This window comes from Trematosphaeria pertusa (assembly GCF_010094035.1).
Source record: "Trematosphaeria pertusa strain CBS 122368 unplaced genomic scaffold BU26scaffold_1, whole genome shotgun sequence".
In the NCBI taxonomy this organism is placed as follows: domain Eukaryota; kingdom Fungi; phylum Ascomycota; class Dothideomycetes; order Pleosporales; family Trematosphaeriaceae; genus Trematosphaeria; species Trematosphaeria pertusa.
In genome coordinates, this window is record NW_022987212.1 from 13685 (window position 1) to 26734 (window position 13050).

General features: G+C 39.2%; 2 protein-coding genes across 2 annotated transcripts; one reads left to right on the forward strand and one right to left on the reverse strand.

Annotated features, from left to right (window-relative positions):
* Positions 1-6063: 6063 nt before the first annotated feature.
* On the forward strand, positions 6064-8319 carry BU26DRAFT_545097 (uncharacterized protein; the record flags this gene model as incomplete). The annotated part of the gene is made up of 1 exon (XM_033831773.1): positions 6064-8319. The coding sequence occupies one exon, from the start codon at positions 6064-6066 to the stop codon at positions 8317-8319; it is 2256 nt and encodes a 751-aa protein (XP_033690487.1).
* A 2236-nt stretch (positions 8320-10555) lies between these two features.
* On the reverse strand, positions 10556-11711 carry BU26DRAFT_573107 (uncharacterized protein; the record flags this gene model as incomplete). Its single annotated transcript, XM_033834299.1, has 2 exons — positions 11092-11711; positions 10556-11049 (listed from the first exon to the last, which is right to left on the reverse strand). The coding sequence occupies exons 1-2, from the start codon at positions 11378-11380 to the stop codon at positions 10556-10558; spliced, it is 783 nt and encodes a 260-aa protein (XP_033690488.1). The 5' UTR covers positions 11381-11711.
* Positions 11712-13050: the final 1339 nt, after the last annotated feature.

Below are 13050 nucleotides of genomic sequence, written 5' to 3' on the forward strand. Positions count from 1 at the left end.
TATTTATTAGGTAGCTCTAGTTTATTATTCTATTAGTCTTAGATTTCTATAACCTAGCTAATTTATAGTCTATTATATTCTAGAGCTTTATCTAGTCTAGCGTAGAGTATAGCTTTATATTTTTTTTTAGCTACTATTACGTAGTTAGCTCTATAGCTAAGTACGTCTACTACTCTATTTTTAGTACTCTTCTAGTGTTAGATTATAAAGTCTAGCGTAGCTAGTATTTCTATCTACCTAACTTATTATTAGTTTAGTATTTTTGTTATTATAAACGCTATAAGGTTCTTATAGTCTAATACTATATTAATAGAGTATTTAGCGCCTTCTAAGTATATTCTCTATTTCTTTATTACTACTATAATAGCTATAAGTTTCTTGTTATACATATTATAGTTAAGTTTAGGTGCTAAGAACTTTCTTAAGTAGAAGAAGTATAGTTAGTACTTACTATCTTCTCTAGGTTAGCTAAGGTATACCTCTAGTACTTTATCTAAGGTATTTATTTCTACCTATATAGGTTTATTTTTATTAAACGTTTATAATAGTAGTATAGTAGTAAACGTTTATTTTAGTATCTTAAACGCTTATTATTATAGGTCTTTCTATCTAAATTCTTAATTCTTTTTAGTAACTTCTATAAGTAGAGTAGTAATCTATAAATACTCTTAGATAAACTTTTAGTAGTAGTTTGTAAATTCTAGAAAGAATTATACTTCTTTTACTATTTAGAGTATAGGCTAGTCTAGAACTACTTAGATCTTATCTATCTCTATCTAGATTCTCTTGCAGGTTAGATAAAATTCTAAGTAACTAGTTTTCGCGTAATAGAATTCGCTTTTATTAAAAGCTATTAGAAGTCTATATTCTCTAAACTTCTATAGCGTCTTTTATACGTAGTTCTTATATTCTTCTAGTTCTTCTTTTAAATATATAAGTATATTATCTAGATAGGCTATTATAAACCTTTCTATATACTTATATAGAGCTATATTAATTATACTTTAGAATATTACTAGTACGTTAGTAAGTCTAAATAGTATAACTAGGTATTTATATAGGTTTTCTCTTATTCTAAAAGCTATTTTCTACTTATATTTTTTCTTAATTTATATCTAGTAGTACTCTTCTTTAATATTAAACTTTATAAACTATTATATTTCCGCAAGCTAGTCTATTAGTTCTAAGATTATAGGTAATAGATATTAGTTCTTTTAAGTTATCTAGTTAAGCTACTAGTAGTTAATATATAGTCTTAACTATCTATTCTTCTTTAGTATAAATAGTACTAGTAAGGCTATTAGACTCTAGCTTTCTTAAATATATTCTTTTTATAGAAGTCTTTCTAGATATTTTTAGAGTTTCTTTCTTTACTTATAGCTAAGTAGGTATATTAGTTCTAGTTTTAGTATAGCTTTATTCTCTATAGATATCTTATAGTTCTATAGTTTATATTTAGGTAGAACGTTATTATTCTATCTATTAAATAGTAACGTAAACTTCTTATAGTCTTCTTTAACCTTCTAAGGTAGTTACTCTATATTAGTTTATAGCTTCTATATCTATATAATACTAACGTCTTAAGGTTATTTCTTTACCTATTTTATTAAACTTATAGAGGATATTCTTCTAATCTTTACCTCTAGCTTTTAGTAAGCTCTTAAGTAGTATCTTACTCTAGCCTTTTATGCTACTTTTAGCCTTTTTTAGAGTTTTAGCCTAATCTAACTAATATTAGAGCTATGTCTTTATAGCTAATCTAGCTCTAGAAGTACGTTTATATTTTCTAGTTCTATAATATTATAGAACTATTATTTCTATATTCTCTAGATATCTAGTACCTATGCCTTAGTCTTTAAGTAAATTTATTCTTAGCTAAAGGTAGGTAGCTAGTTATCTATAAGTTATACCTAGTATAGCTATTATTTCTCTTAAAATAGTATATTCTATAGTTTTACTAGGCTAGTAGAAATATATATTTTTACTACTCTACTATCTATATAAGCTATAAGTTTTTTATTTTCTAATATAGCTTTTACGCGTAGTATTCTAGATTTTAGAGTAATAATTTTACTTATAGTCTAAATAGAGTCTTTCTAGGCTAGACTTCTACCTTAGAGGCCTACTAGTTTTTTAACTTTAAAGAGGTAGCTAGTGTTAATCTCTATTTCTTTTCTACTATATATACTAGATATCTTTCTAGTAAGTATATAGTCTAGTAGAGTTTTATATATTTATTCTTAGCCTTTTTTCTATAGTATAGGTATTTCTATTCTAGAAAGTACTATCTATAGTTAAGCGTATAGTAGTTAGAGTATTAAGCTATCTATTCTATAGTTTAGTATTATTCTTAGTAGTACTAGTATTCTATAGCGTACTACTTCTATAGTTTAGCGTAGTATTCTTTACTATAGACCTTCTTAACTAGTTCTAGTATTACTATTTAGCTAGTATCTCTAGAGCGTAGGTCTATATACGTAGCTACTTAGATTTCTTCTTTATCTAGTTCTTATATACTAATAGCTATCTTAACTACTACCTTACCTTCTTCTCTATAAACTACTAATAGGTAGGTATAGTAGACGTAGTTATAACCTAGGTAGTTACCTTTATATAGCTAGTATAACTTCTATTATAGATATACTTTAATTTTCTAGTTATATATAAATAGTCTAGAGAGTTTCTTCTCTTATAATAGTTTAGTTAGGTATATCTTATAGAAGAGATTCTTATACTTACTTCTTTCTATATACCTTAGTTACTACTACTTAGCTTTTTAGGCTCTAGAGTAGTTTATAGAGAAGCCTTAGTATATCTTCTAGATATACGTATACACTTCTTTATCTATAAGGTATTCTACTAACCTAGCTACTTTTTTAAGAGCGTCTAATATCTTCTAGAATTTATTATTAGTAAACAAGATATTCTAGTATACGTGCTAATAGTTCTATATATTATAGAATTCTATATATATCTAGCACTATTACACGTTAATACGTTATTAGATAGTATCTAGAGTAAGGTATTTAGTATATATAGAGTATTCTAGTATAATAGCTCTAACTCTTATTAGATACTATTCTAAGTTAATCTTATCTCTCTAGTATATTATATAGCTATTATTATAGCATACTATTTATATAAGGCTATTATAGTTTACTTAGATTATTCTAACTATTTTCTTCTTCTTTAGATATTCTTGCGTAAAGTATTCTTTTTCGCTATAGATAAGGTATAATTCTTCCTTAAAGTATTATACTTTTTTCTTAGTCTTGTAAAGTTATTTTCTCTTCTATAGAGTCTTAACCTAGTCTAGGTCTATAGAGTTCTCTTAGAATAGAGTCTATAGTTATTTAGTTCTAACTATTAGTAGCGTAGAGTAGTCTTTACTCTATTAACGTTCTAGGTTTTATTTATATTATTAGTTATTAATTTTTACTACTATTTCTATTATATTACTTAGATTCTCTAGTTGTTTAGTATGCGTAATATTATTCTTAACTAACTTCTTTAGTTCTTTATAGAAGAGTTCTGCTAGCGTAAGGTTATTCTAGTCTAGGCGAGCGCTTAGCTACCTAAACGTAGCTATATACTAGAATGCTAATCTAGTCTAACGTAGCTAGAATAGCTTCTTCTAAGCTATTTTATATACGTTAACTTTTCTAAACGTTTCTCTAAGGTATTTTGTAAACCTAGTCTAGCTTTTAAAGATCTTATCTATAGACTATTATATTCTCTTTATATTACTCTTGTTTTCTAGCTAGTTAGTTATATAGAGTTTAGTCTACGTAAGAGCTTTCTCTTCTATATTTATTATAGCTTCTAGAATCTTATTCTTATTCTATAGAAATACTATAGTATTGTATTATAGATAGAGTTCTATAACTACTAGAAATATATTAAGGTTTTCTCTCTTACTATTAAAGTGCTGTAGTATAGTAATCTTAGCCTAGACCTATTACTTTACTATAGCTAGCTCTTCTACCTAATAAACGCTTATCTTCTAGAGTACTATAATAACTTATTAGAGTTCTATAATCTATTTCTCTATAGTTAGCTTTTAAGCCTAGGTCTTTCTAGATTAGGTTCTAACTATTAATATAATAGTTCTACTCTTTAACGTTAGGTAGTTATTTTATTATAAGCTATTCTCTTAGCTAAGACTAAGGCTTACTTTTATAAGAGGAGATAAGAGGTATACTTTAGGCTAGAATCTTTAGTAACAAAGAGGTAAAGGTAATAATACTATAAATCGCAAGTCTCTATAGTAATTTAATAACTAAAGTAATAACTATAAGAAGCTATAAGAAGTAAGCTTCTTCTAGTTATATATATATACTATCTTAGCTAGATTAGGTACTAAGGCTCTAGCTTCTATAGATCTTCTAGATTAGAGCCTAATTCTTTAGATTAGGTTCTAATCTATCTAATCTATTTAATCTATATTACGTAACTCTAATTATTCTATAACCTTGCACGTAATCTCTTATTCTATAACTCTAGGCTTAGCTCGCCGTTTTCTCTGTTCTAGCTAGCTAACTCTATTTTTAATTCTATAATTATAATAAGTAGCTATCTATTAAAGTTAATAGTAATTTAGAGTAGTCTATATATAAGATACTAGATAGCTACCTTTATTAAGATTATCTTTAATACTAAGCTATATAAGTTACTTATAACTCTAACTCTATCTAGTATAATACTATAGGCTTTATTAATACTTTCTATAAGGTAAGAGACTTTTATATAGTATATCTAGATAAGCTAGAGCTACTATTATAATTAGATACTTAGATTAAAATATATAAAAAAGAGAAAACTCTATAGAAAATAGTAGAGAATTTAAAATCTATATAGATAGAAGATAAGAAAGTAATATAAAGGCGCTACTAAGTAGAGCTAAGAGTAATTTAGTAATAGAGTTAATAGCTAGAATAATCTTAGAGATATACTTTAAAGCTTAGAGATAAGCTTTCTCTAAGAGAGAGAGTAATATAATAGTCTACCTTAGTATTACTAGAGTTATATAACTTTACCTAGTATTTTAGTACTTAGCTCTCTATATATAGAGTCTTATAGAGTCTTTCTTTACTTTTTATCTTTAGATAGCTAAATTTAATCTAACTTACTCTACTTATTACTCTTATTCTTATAGCTTATAGAGACTATATTACCTATAATTAACTTATCTAGCTAGATATTCTAGAGCTTAACGTATAGTAGTAGAGACTAAAAGCTAGCTTTTATAATAGTTCTATTTATATTTAAAATTTTATAGAAAAATATTAAGATTTTACTTAGTTATTTAAGAAAAACTTATAAATTCTTATTAATTTTTCTTACTAAAAGATAGTAGCTAGCTTACTTATATAGCTAGCTTACTTATAAAGTATATTATATATAGTTAGAAAAAAAAACTCTAAAAAAATTATTTTATACTTCTATCTCTTATTACGCTATATCTAGAAGAGCTAGCTTTATAGAAATTTTCTAGAATTCTTTATTAGATTATAAATACTATATACTATAAGTTTTATAGATTATTATAGAGATATAATAGTACTTACTAGAAGTAAACTAGATTTTTTTTAAAAGTTAGTTAAATATATAGCTTTTTAATTACGTAATATATCTTAGTATAACTTTAGTATAAAGTATAATATACTATAGAGAATATATATAAATATTTTTATAGAAATATATTAAGGTTTTAGTTATTTAAGAAAAACTTATAGATTCTTATTAATTTTTCTTACTAAGAAATTATAGAGCGTTTAGTAATATAGAGTATTCGCTAATAAAGTACGTTACTATTATCTATATCTAGATTAGCTAAGTAGCTTTATGCATGTATCTAGTAAAGCATAGCGAGAAGAACTAATATATTATATAGGCTTAGAGATAGATCGTGATTTTTCGTAGCGCCGACTAGCCACATAGCTGTGCAAAGAAGCAGCCAATCAGAGGTTAGTATTTCGGCCTAGTTCGTAAATCTTAGAGTGGAGGGGCCCCACTAGGCTTTTAGGGGGCCGCGAATGTTTTACTTCCTCTTATGTTCGCGCGATGGATCTTAAAAGTCCAGTAGGACCGCTCTGGCAAAAAGCAATCACCTTCCTAGACTTGCCGCTGCTCGGTCGCCCAATAGCAATCTACGACGGCCTGGAATCAGCGCTTCACGATGCGGCTCGCCACACTGCATTCCGAGCCACTTTGTCCTCGCCACAGGTCGCGTCCTTTCAGATCATCCAGGAATGGTGGAACTGCTCGATTGAGCAGGAAGAATGGTTCGCAGAGAACCGAGACAAGGCAAAGCAGATGGAGATGCTGAAAATGCATGTTGTGCTAGACAACGCACCACCTTTAGTCATCAGCATGGTATTTGGGATTGGGCCTAGGCCACCTCGCATCTCGACATATCGGCTGGAAATCTATCGGCTGTTCGCCATGGAATTCGATCCGGCGGAATACGACGACGCGCTCGAGGAATCGGCCTATCTCGAGCGACTCCAGCAGCTGCGAGAGAGAGCAGCCTTTTATGCCACCGTCCAGAGAATAACATTCCCGTTCCGAGCCATAACAGGCGCAACATTACCAAGCACATGCTCGGACGGGCTGTTCGGAGCAACGGGCCTAGCTGGACGTCCGTTGGGGCCGAGCATCGATCCATGTCACTGGCTCAAATTCCAGAAGAGTCGCGCAGGGTACCCTTACTTTCTATGGCATGTCGACGCGAGAAGGACTGTTAAGACCGAGGACTTAGCTGAACCACCACCGTACCTCTGTATAAGCCACACCTGGGGAAGGTGGCGAGATGAGTCGCAGCCACCATTGAGCATTCCTATGGTACCGTGGGAAGTTCCGGCGAACACCAAATTCCGTGTCCAAGACTTGCCAGAGCGGTTAGCGAAAGTTTTCCCAGGCAATTATATTTGGCTGGATCTCTTTTGTATTCCACAAGACCGTTCTGAGCGATCTTTGATCGAGATATCTCGACAGGCAGATATCTTTGGGAATGCGACTGTGGTTATTGCATGGCTGAATGACATACCTCGCTGGGACGGACTGCGAAGGGTCATACGCTGGCTCAGCGAATTTTGTCTCGAAAATTATACAATTGTCAATGCAAGTGAGAAGCTTCCACCAGACCTGGACGATGAAACCACCGGGTTGGTCGAAGAGGATCCGATAGATTGCGACCACTCGAGCATCACTACGCCTTGGTTCACGTCACTCTGGACTCTTCAAGAAGCGTGCCTGAGGCCCGACATGATGCTCTACAACAGGAATTTCGAGTGTCTCACTGTAGGACGTGACACGGTTGTGACGTTAGAAAGTCTAGCAGCCTTGCTGAATTACACAGTTGGCAGCTACGACCAGAGTCCCTTCGAGACGATTGTCAACGCGAGCAAAATTCCAGAGAGCGCCAGGGCCGGCACGGTTCTTGACTACGAAGATCTGAACTCGGCGTCTTCAGGCCGCCAGCGGCGTATCCTCGGCCAACTCCCAAAGCAATCGAAGGGCATTCTGGAGCTGTGGGACGCACTGTTTAACTCGGGCATAAAAGATGTGTATCGCACCACACCCGCATCCATCTTAACTCTCGGTCACTACCGTCAATGCACATCTAGCCGCGCTGAGGCCATCATGTCAGTAGTGGGCACCACTGACTGGTACAAGTCATCCGTGCTCCAGGCCACGCTGAACAGCGAGAAAGAGGTTCTGGTCATGGGCTATTATCCGACCGAATTTCTAAACGAGGTGGTCCGTAAGGTCGAAGGACCGTTCTTTGCATCAGTCTTCCCAGATCTAGATATCGTCGAGTCGGTAGTCGATCTGGCGAGTGGGAGATGGGTCCCGCGCAAACCTTGTTCGGCAATAGGATCCATGCTTCCCTTCACATCAATCCAAGGGCCAGTTGTGGGGCCGGTGAATGGGCATGGCGAGGCCTGCAGTCATGAGTCAATTCGCACGTGGCTGGTCACTGAAGATGGGTCTGTAAAGATAACGCAAGCCGGTATCGTAGCATCGTCCACGCGGCCGTCGACTGTACCCATTCCGGCAAGCATTATGATCCCGGGTATTTTCTCGACCGGGATGGATAAAAACTGCGACCTGGGCGAGTGGCTTTGTACATTTCGAGCTGACACCGGTTGTGCAAATTTTGCTGTCAGTCTGTATCAAGCAACGCGGAAGTTCCACGTCGGAATTCTCCTGAAAGTGGTTGAAGCAAACAAGCTCGTCAAGATCGGAACCTTTGTGACGCATGAGCGCAAGATGGCGGAGGTCGAGTCTGGGCATGTAGACTGGATTGTTCTGTAGGGTGGACCTAGATGGCTAAGTCGGTTTACAGTAGTGTTAACGCAATTCTCCAGCCTTGAGCTTCTGCACCCATTTTCCCCTCCACCGGCGTGCAACTCTCTAGCATGGAAGCCCGGAGTGAGCACCATATACAGGCCTATGACGAGTACGTGCAAACGGGCCCTCTCTGAAAAAGGGTCCAAACCCTTGTCCAGGACGACATGCCGGCGAAGGCAGGCACATATCGTGGCGCAACAATCTTTATACTTCTAATCGAAAATTTGAACGACCAGACCACTCGGGATACGTTCTAAAAGTTGCTCACATGAAGCTAAAACATGTTTTGGAAGATGCTGGAAGATTGGTGGCATGGGCGGTACCAGCACACCTAGGAAAGAACCTGTCCAAATCTGCTTACGACTTCCTTTATTCGTGGCTTGCTCGGCACCGACATCGGAACGGCCTACTATTGGTGACTGCCCAGGCAGCAAGGACAGTCTCTACAATTCCACGATGCTGAGACTATTCAACGTAGAATTCGAACCAATGGCTTGTCAATTTCGGAGATGCGTCCGATGAAGATGGATGTGGCACGTGGCCCGATGTTGCGCAATGGATTCGGCACACACGGCTAGATGCTCTACTTCATGTAACGGCTCAGAGGATTGAACTCCATCATCTTCCCTGTAACCCTCAACTGAGAAAGCCACAAAGGTGCTGCATAGCTCGACCCTCGAGCTCTGTGCATGGCTACCTAGTTACCGGATGCTTGGGAGTCTGGGGAAATGCCATTCTACCTGTGGGACAGTTTAAGTAAACGTACCGTCGTTGCCAACACCTTGGAAGACTCTCCTACGTGTAAGTGCATCAGCTACCCAAGGGGCAGTTGGCGCATCAAGAATGCTGCATTCGACATAGAATGCGTGCCGTGGCTAGTATCTGCAAAGACAAGGTCCAACATAAGAACGCTTCTAGATTTGTTCTTAGAGAAAGTGTGGACTAACCCTACATATCGTTCGACCTCTTCAGGTCGGCTTCGAGTTCGCAACCACCGAAATTGGCCGCCAACACATCATCTTTCGGAATGCGAGTCTGGATGCGGCGTGGATCAATGGAATTACCGCCTGGGATAGCTTATTTCGGGGTATTGAGAGGTTATCATTGAGATATCTTCGGTCAACCTCTTCTTCGGGCATATACGACGTTAACGATGCCCTCCCACATTCACGGAAAGCGGCGAACTCTGGTATTGCAACGATTGGTGAACAAACACTTATAAAGGGAAGAAAGCTCCAAGATTTTCAAACATCTACGCAAGCTCTCTAAATCTTCAATCAGGGCTTAGTTTACCTAGCTTTGGAGGTTTCTAGGGGTTTTCTTGTGCCCAAATATTATCCTTTCATCCTGTGAGTGGGCGTCCTTGAAGGAGAAAGCGGGCTACTTCATTACTCTTGACAATCTAATCGCACTCGAGCAGCAAGCGCTACAATATATTGAGATCTCAGCCTGTTCTGGATTATGCGACTTCAGCGATCCAACAAGCTACGATGCAGAATGATCCTGCAGAGACTGAAAACGCCGGCAAATGTACAACCAGACTTACTGATCAGCGTTCTGGAGATCCAGTATCTTGTAGTTACGATAAAAAATGAGCGAACTAGGCACGCCCTCTCCAACATCAGAACTTGTGCTCAGCAACCTACGACACTGTTCGGAGAGTCGAGCACAGGCCGTCATGTGCATTCTCAATGCCACAGACTCGTATACATAGTACGTCAATCAGCACGGCTGCCCGCCGCCCGAGACCAATCTAGTCTTCGGAATGTATCCATTCCCATTCCTCAAAGAAGTCGTCGGTAAATTTTGAGCTGTCTTCTATCTCACTGCGAAGCCTATAGGGGGCGGAGAGGTCTTTCTTCGGGCGATCCTTTCGGGATAGGCCACGGCAGGCGTTACGTGCTTTCAACACATGAAATTGAAGAAACAAGGAAGGTCATCCCGAAGTGAAGTTGGGGGACATCCAAACGAATGGTGCAGTGTACATTTCGAGAGCAGGCATTCTAGCCGCAAGTACCGACTCGCCCCATCCATGGGACGAAGCCGCCTGGATATTAGACTGCCACCGAGCTAGGTCATTCTTGAAGGAAGCCAAAATTTCAGATTGGTTACAACAACAATCTAGAGCATGATTGGTTTACCGTTGCTCTGGCGCATGATAGCTTCTATCTCCACGGCATAATCCTTAAGGGAACACGATTCAGGTTACTGGAGCGCAAGCCATGGTCAACACAGGATATTTCATTACGTTTAACAGAGACTTTCCTAAGCCCAAGGCTATAAACTTAACGGTATTATAACGCGCGGGTGGAGGGAAAATGGTGGAATATGGGACCATACGCGCGGATCGCAGCTCTATAGAAATGCCGACGTTGACGGCTCCGCCATCACCATTATCACCTGGAAACTGGGCATTTTCTAACCCATCTCTCCATAAAGACCCCGAACCATTCTCCACAGGTACCCAGCCGCCTCTAAAGAATGTTTCAGCGCTTCGCCTTCTTCCGACAGAACAACTCCGGCAGGAAGAGCCTTCGTCTCCCACAGGCATACTCCCAATCTCCGCCAAGCCTCGCCAGTTTGTAGAATCACTATGCCGTACATCCTGCAGGACCAAAACCCTCGGGAGAGACCGAGTGCTAGTACATGGAGGTTGCCGTTTGGAAGAATCGCATAGATTGGCATATACCACGCCTGAGACCCGAGTATCTCTTTCAAGTCAAGGGCCTGCCAGACATATTGTCTCGGGTGCCGATGCCGACCCGATACATATAGTTCGACCTAGTGTGCGTTCCACAAGATAGTCGACCACTCCAAGATATAGAGATAGGACGACAGGCAGGAATATTCGTGGCGGCAAGGTTCGCGGTGGTGTGGCTAAATCAGGTTCGAGGATGGCGCGGACCTCAATCCGCGGTGATGTGGGCTGCACTGGAATACTTGAGCCATAACCAGAATGATAAGTTTGGAACCGCGGATTTGCTACCCCATTTGAAGGATGAGGCTTGGCTTGGCTTGAACTCATTGAATTGACCTGGCTCTGAGAGCTATGCAATTATTCCACAAATTCTTTCCTGCAGGGCAGATGAAGGAAAACCACGCGAAGTGATGAAAAACCTCCCTCTTTTTGCCTTTGTTCTTCAAATTTGAAACTGCGTAAGGAGTGGGTCGCTACCCCTCATCATGTCGATCTGCATGTCCTTGCCTTTTTTGAAGAAGGATCCTTGTCCGGCAATGAAAATTCTGCAGCGTTGAAGGCGAAAGTTGAGAGAGGAGCAGGATTCGAACCTACGCTTTCTGCGGCGACGGCGAACCGTCGAGCAAGCCCCAGGTGTAGCCGCCAACCATCTACACCATCCTTCCTGAAGGATGAGGCAGGTCAGGCATCGGGCTTGACGATACCGGCACGAGAGGAAGACGAGGGTACCCCTGAATCTGCCTGGATATTCCAGGACCAAAATGACAGAACAGTAACACCAGACCGATGGTTCACGTCCCTGTGGACACTACAAGAAGCATGCCTCCGGCCTGATATGATACTCTGCGATCGAGAATGGAACGTCTTGAGTGTAGGTGAAGGTGAATGCCAGATGCCGATTCCACTTGATCACCTAGTCGTGCTGTTTGAAAGACCGCACCCCCCAAAGTTGAAAGATGTGCCTGCAAGTGTACACGAGGCCAAGCTCCTTCTGAGCTCGAGTAGCCTTCGAACCTTGGTCAACATGGATCCCATCGATATCATCATACTCGGCGAAATGAGATACTGCGAAGATACCAATCGAGCTGTGGCAATCATGTCCACTCTAGGGCTTGTGGATTGGCACACAAAAAGCTCGCCTGATAGTATCTAGCGCGACCCGAAAGAACTTGTGCTCAGGAAGTATCCCCTAGTTTTCCTGCAAGAGTGCCATCGCCGGTTTGGTTCGGTTCTTTTCTCGTCCTATGATGTGCGCAATTTGGACGAAACCTTTTACGAGGTTCTTGTGCTAGACCAAGACATGGTCGATAGCTTGAGAGGATCATTGTTGCCATTTTCGTTGGGTGTGCAGGATCCGAGGTTCATGGCTGTGTTCATGTGTATCGAGGATCATCCCGTAGTAGCTACGTGGCTTATCGAACGCGATGGGTCCACGCAATTACCCCACGCCGGATTAATTGCGTCCTACTTTGGTCCAACTTTGAACAGCGGGCACGTTGATGCCGATATTAGGCCTCGCCGGCGGGACCTTCTCAACCCCCGGTCACTTCAAGATCTGAATGATTGGATGGGTTCCTTCCGGCCGAATTCCGAGAAGCATGCAGTTTGTTTGTTCCGAAACCTAACGAACAGTTGCTGGGGAGTGATTCTGGAACGGTTGGATCCAGGAGGGAACAATTTTTTGAACGTGGGCACCTTTGACACTCCAGAATATCCAGTCGGGCATCCGCGTCGACGTTTTATGTTTCCAGCAACTGTGCAGGTCAATTGGCGCGTCATTTAGGTTTTAATTCTAGAGATAAGTCTCGAGAGCTGACGCCTTGCAGTCCAAATTCAAGGCGAAACCTTGACCTATGAGCACTGTCGTCTACAACACGCCGTGTATGAGGTGGCTTAATACAAACCTAGTAGCCTATAGATATGATCTTGGGATCATGAACCACTCGTGTCTAAGCAAAAATCGATTGAACCTCTAATTTATCACGTTTACGGCAGGA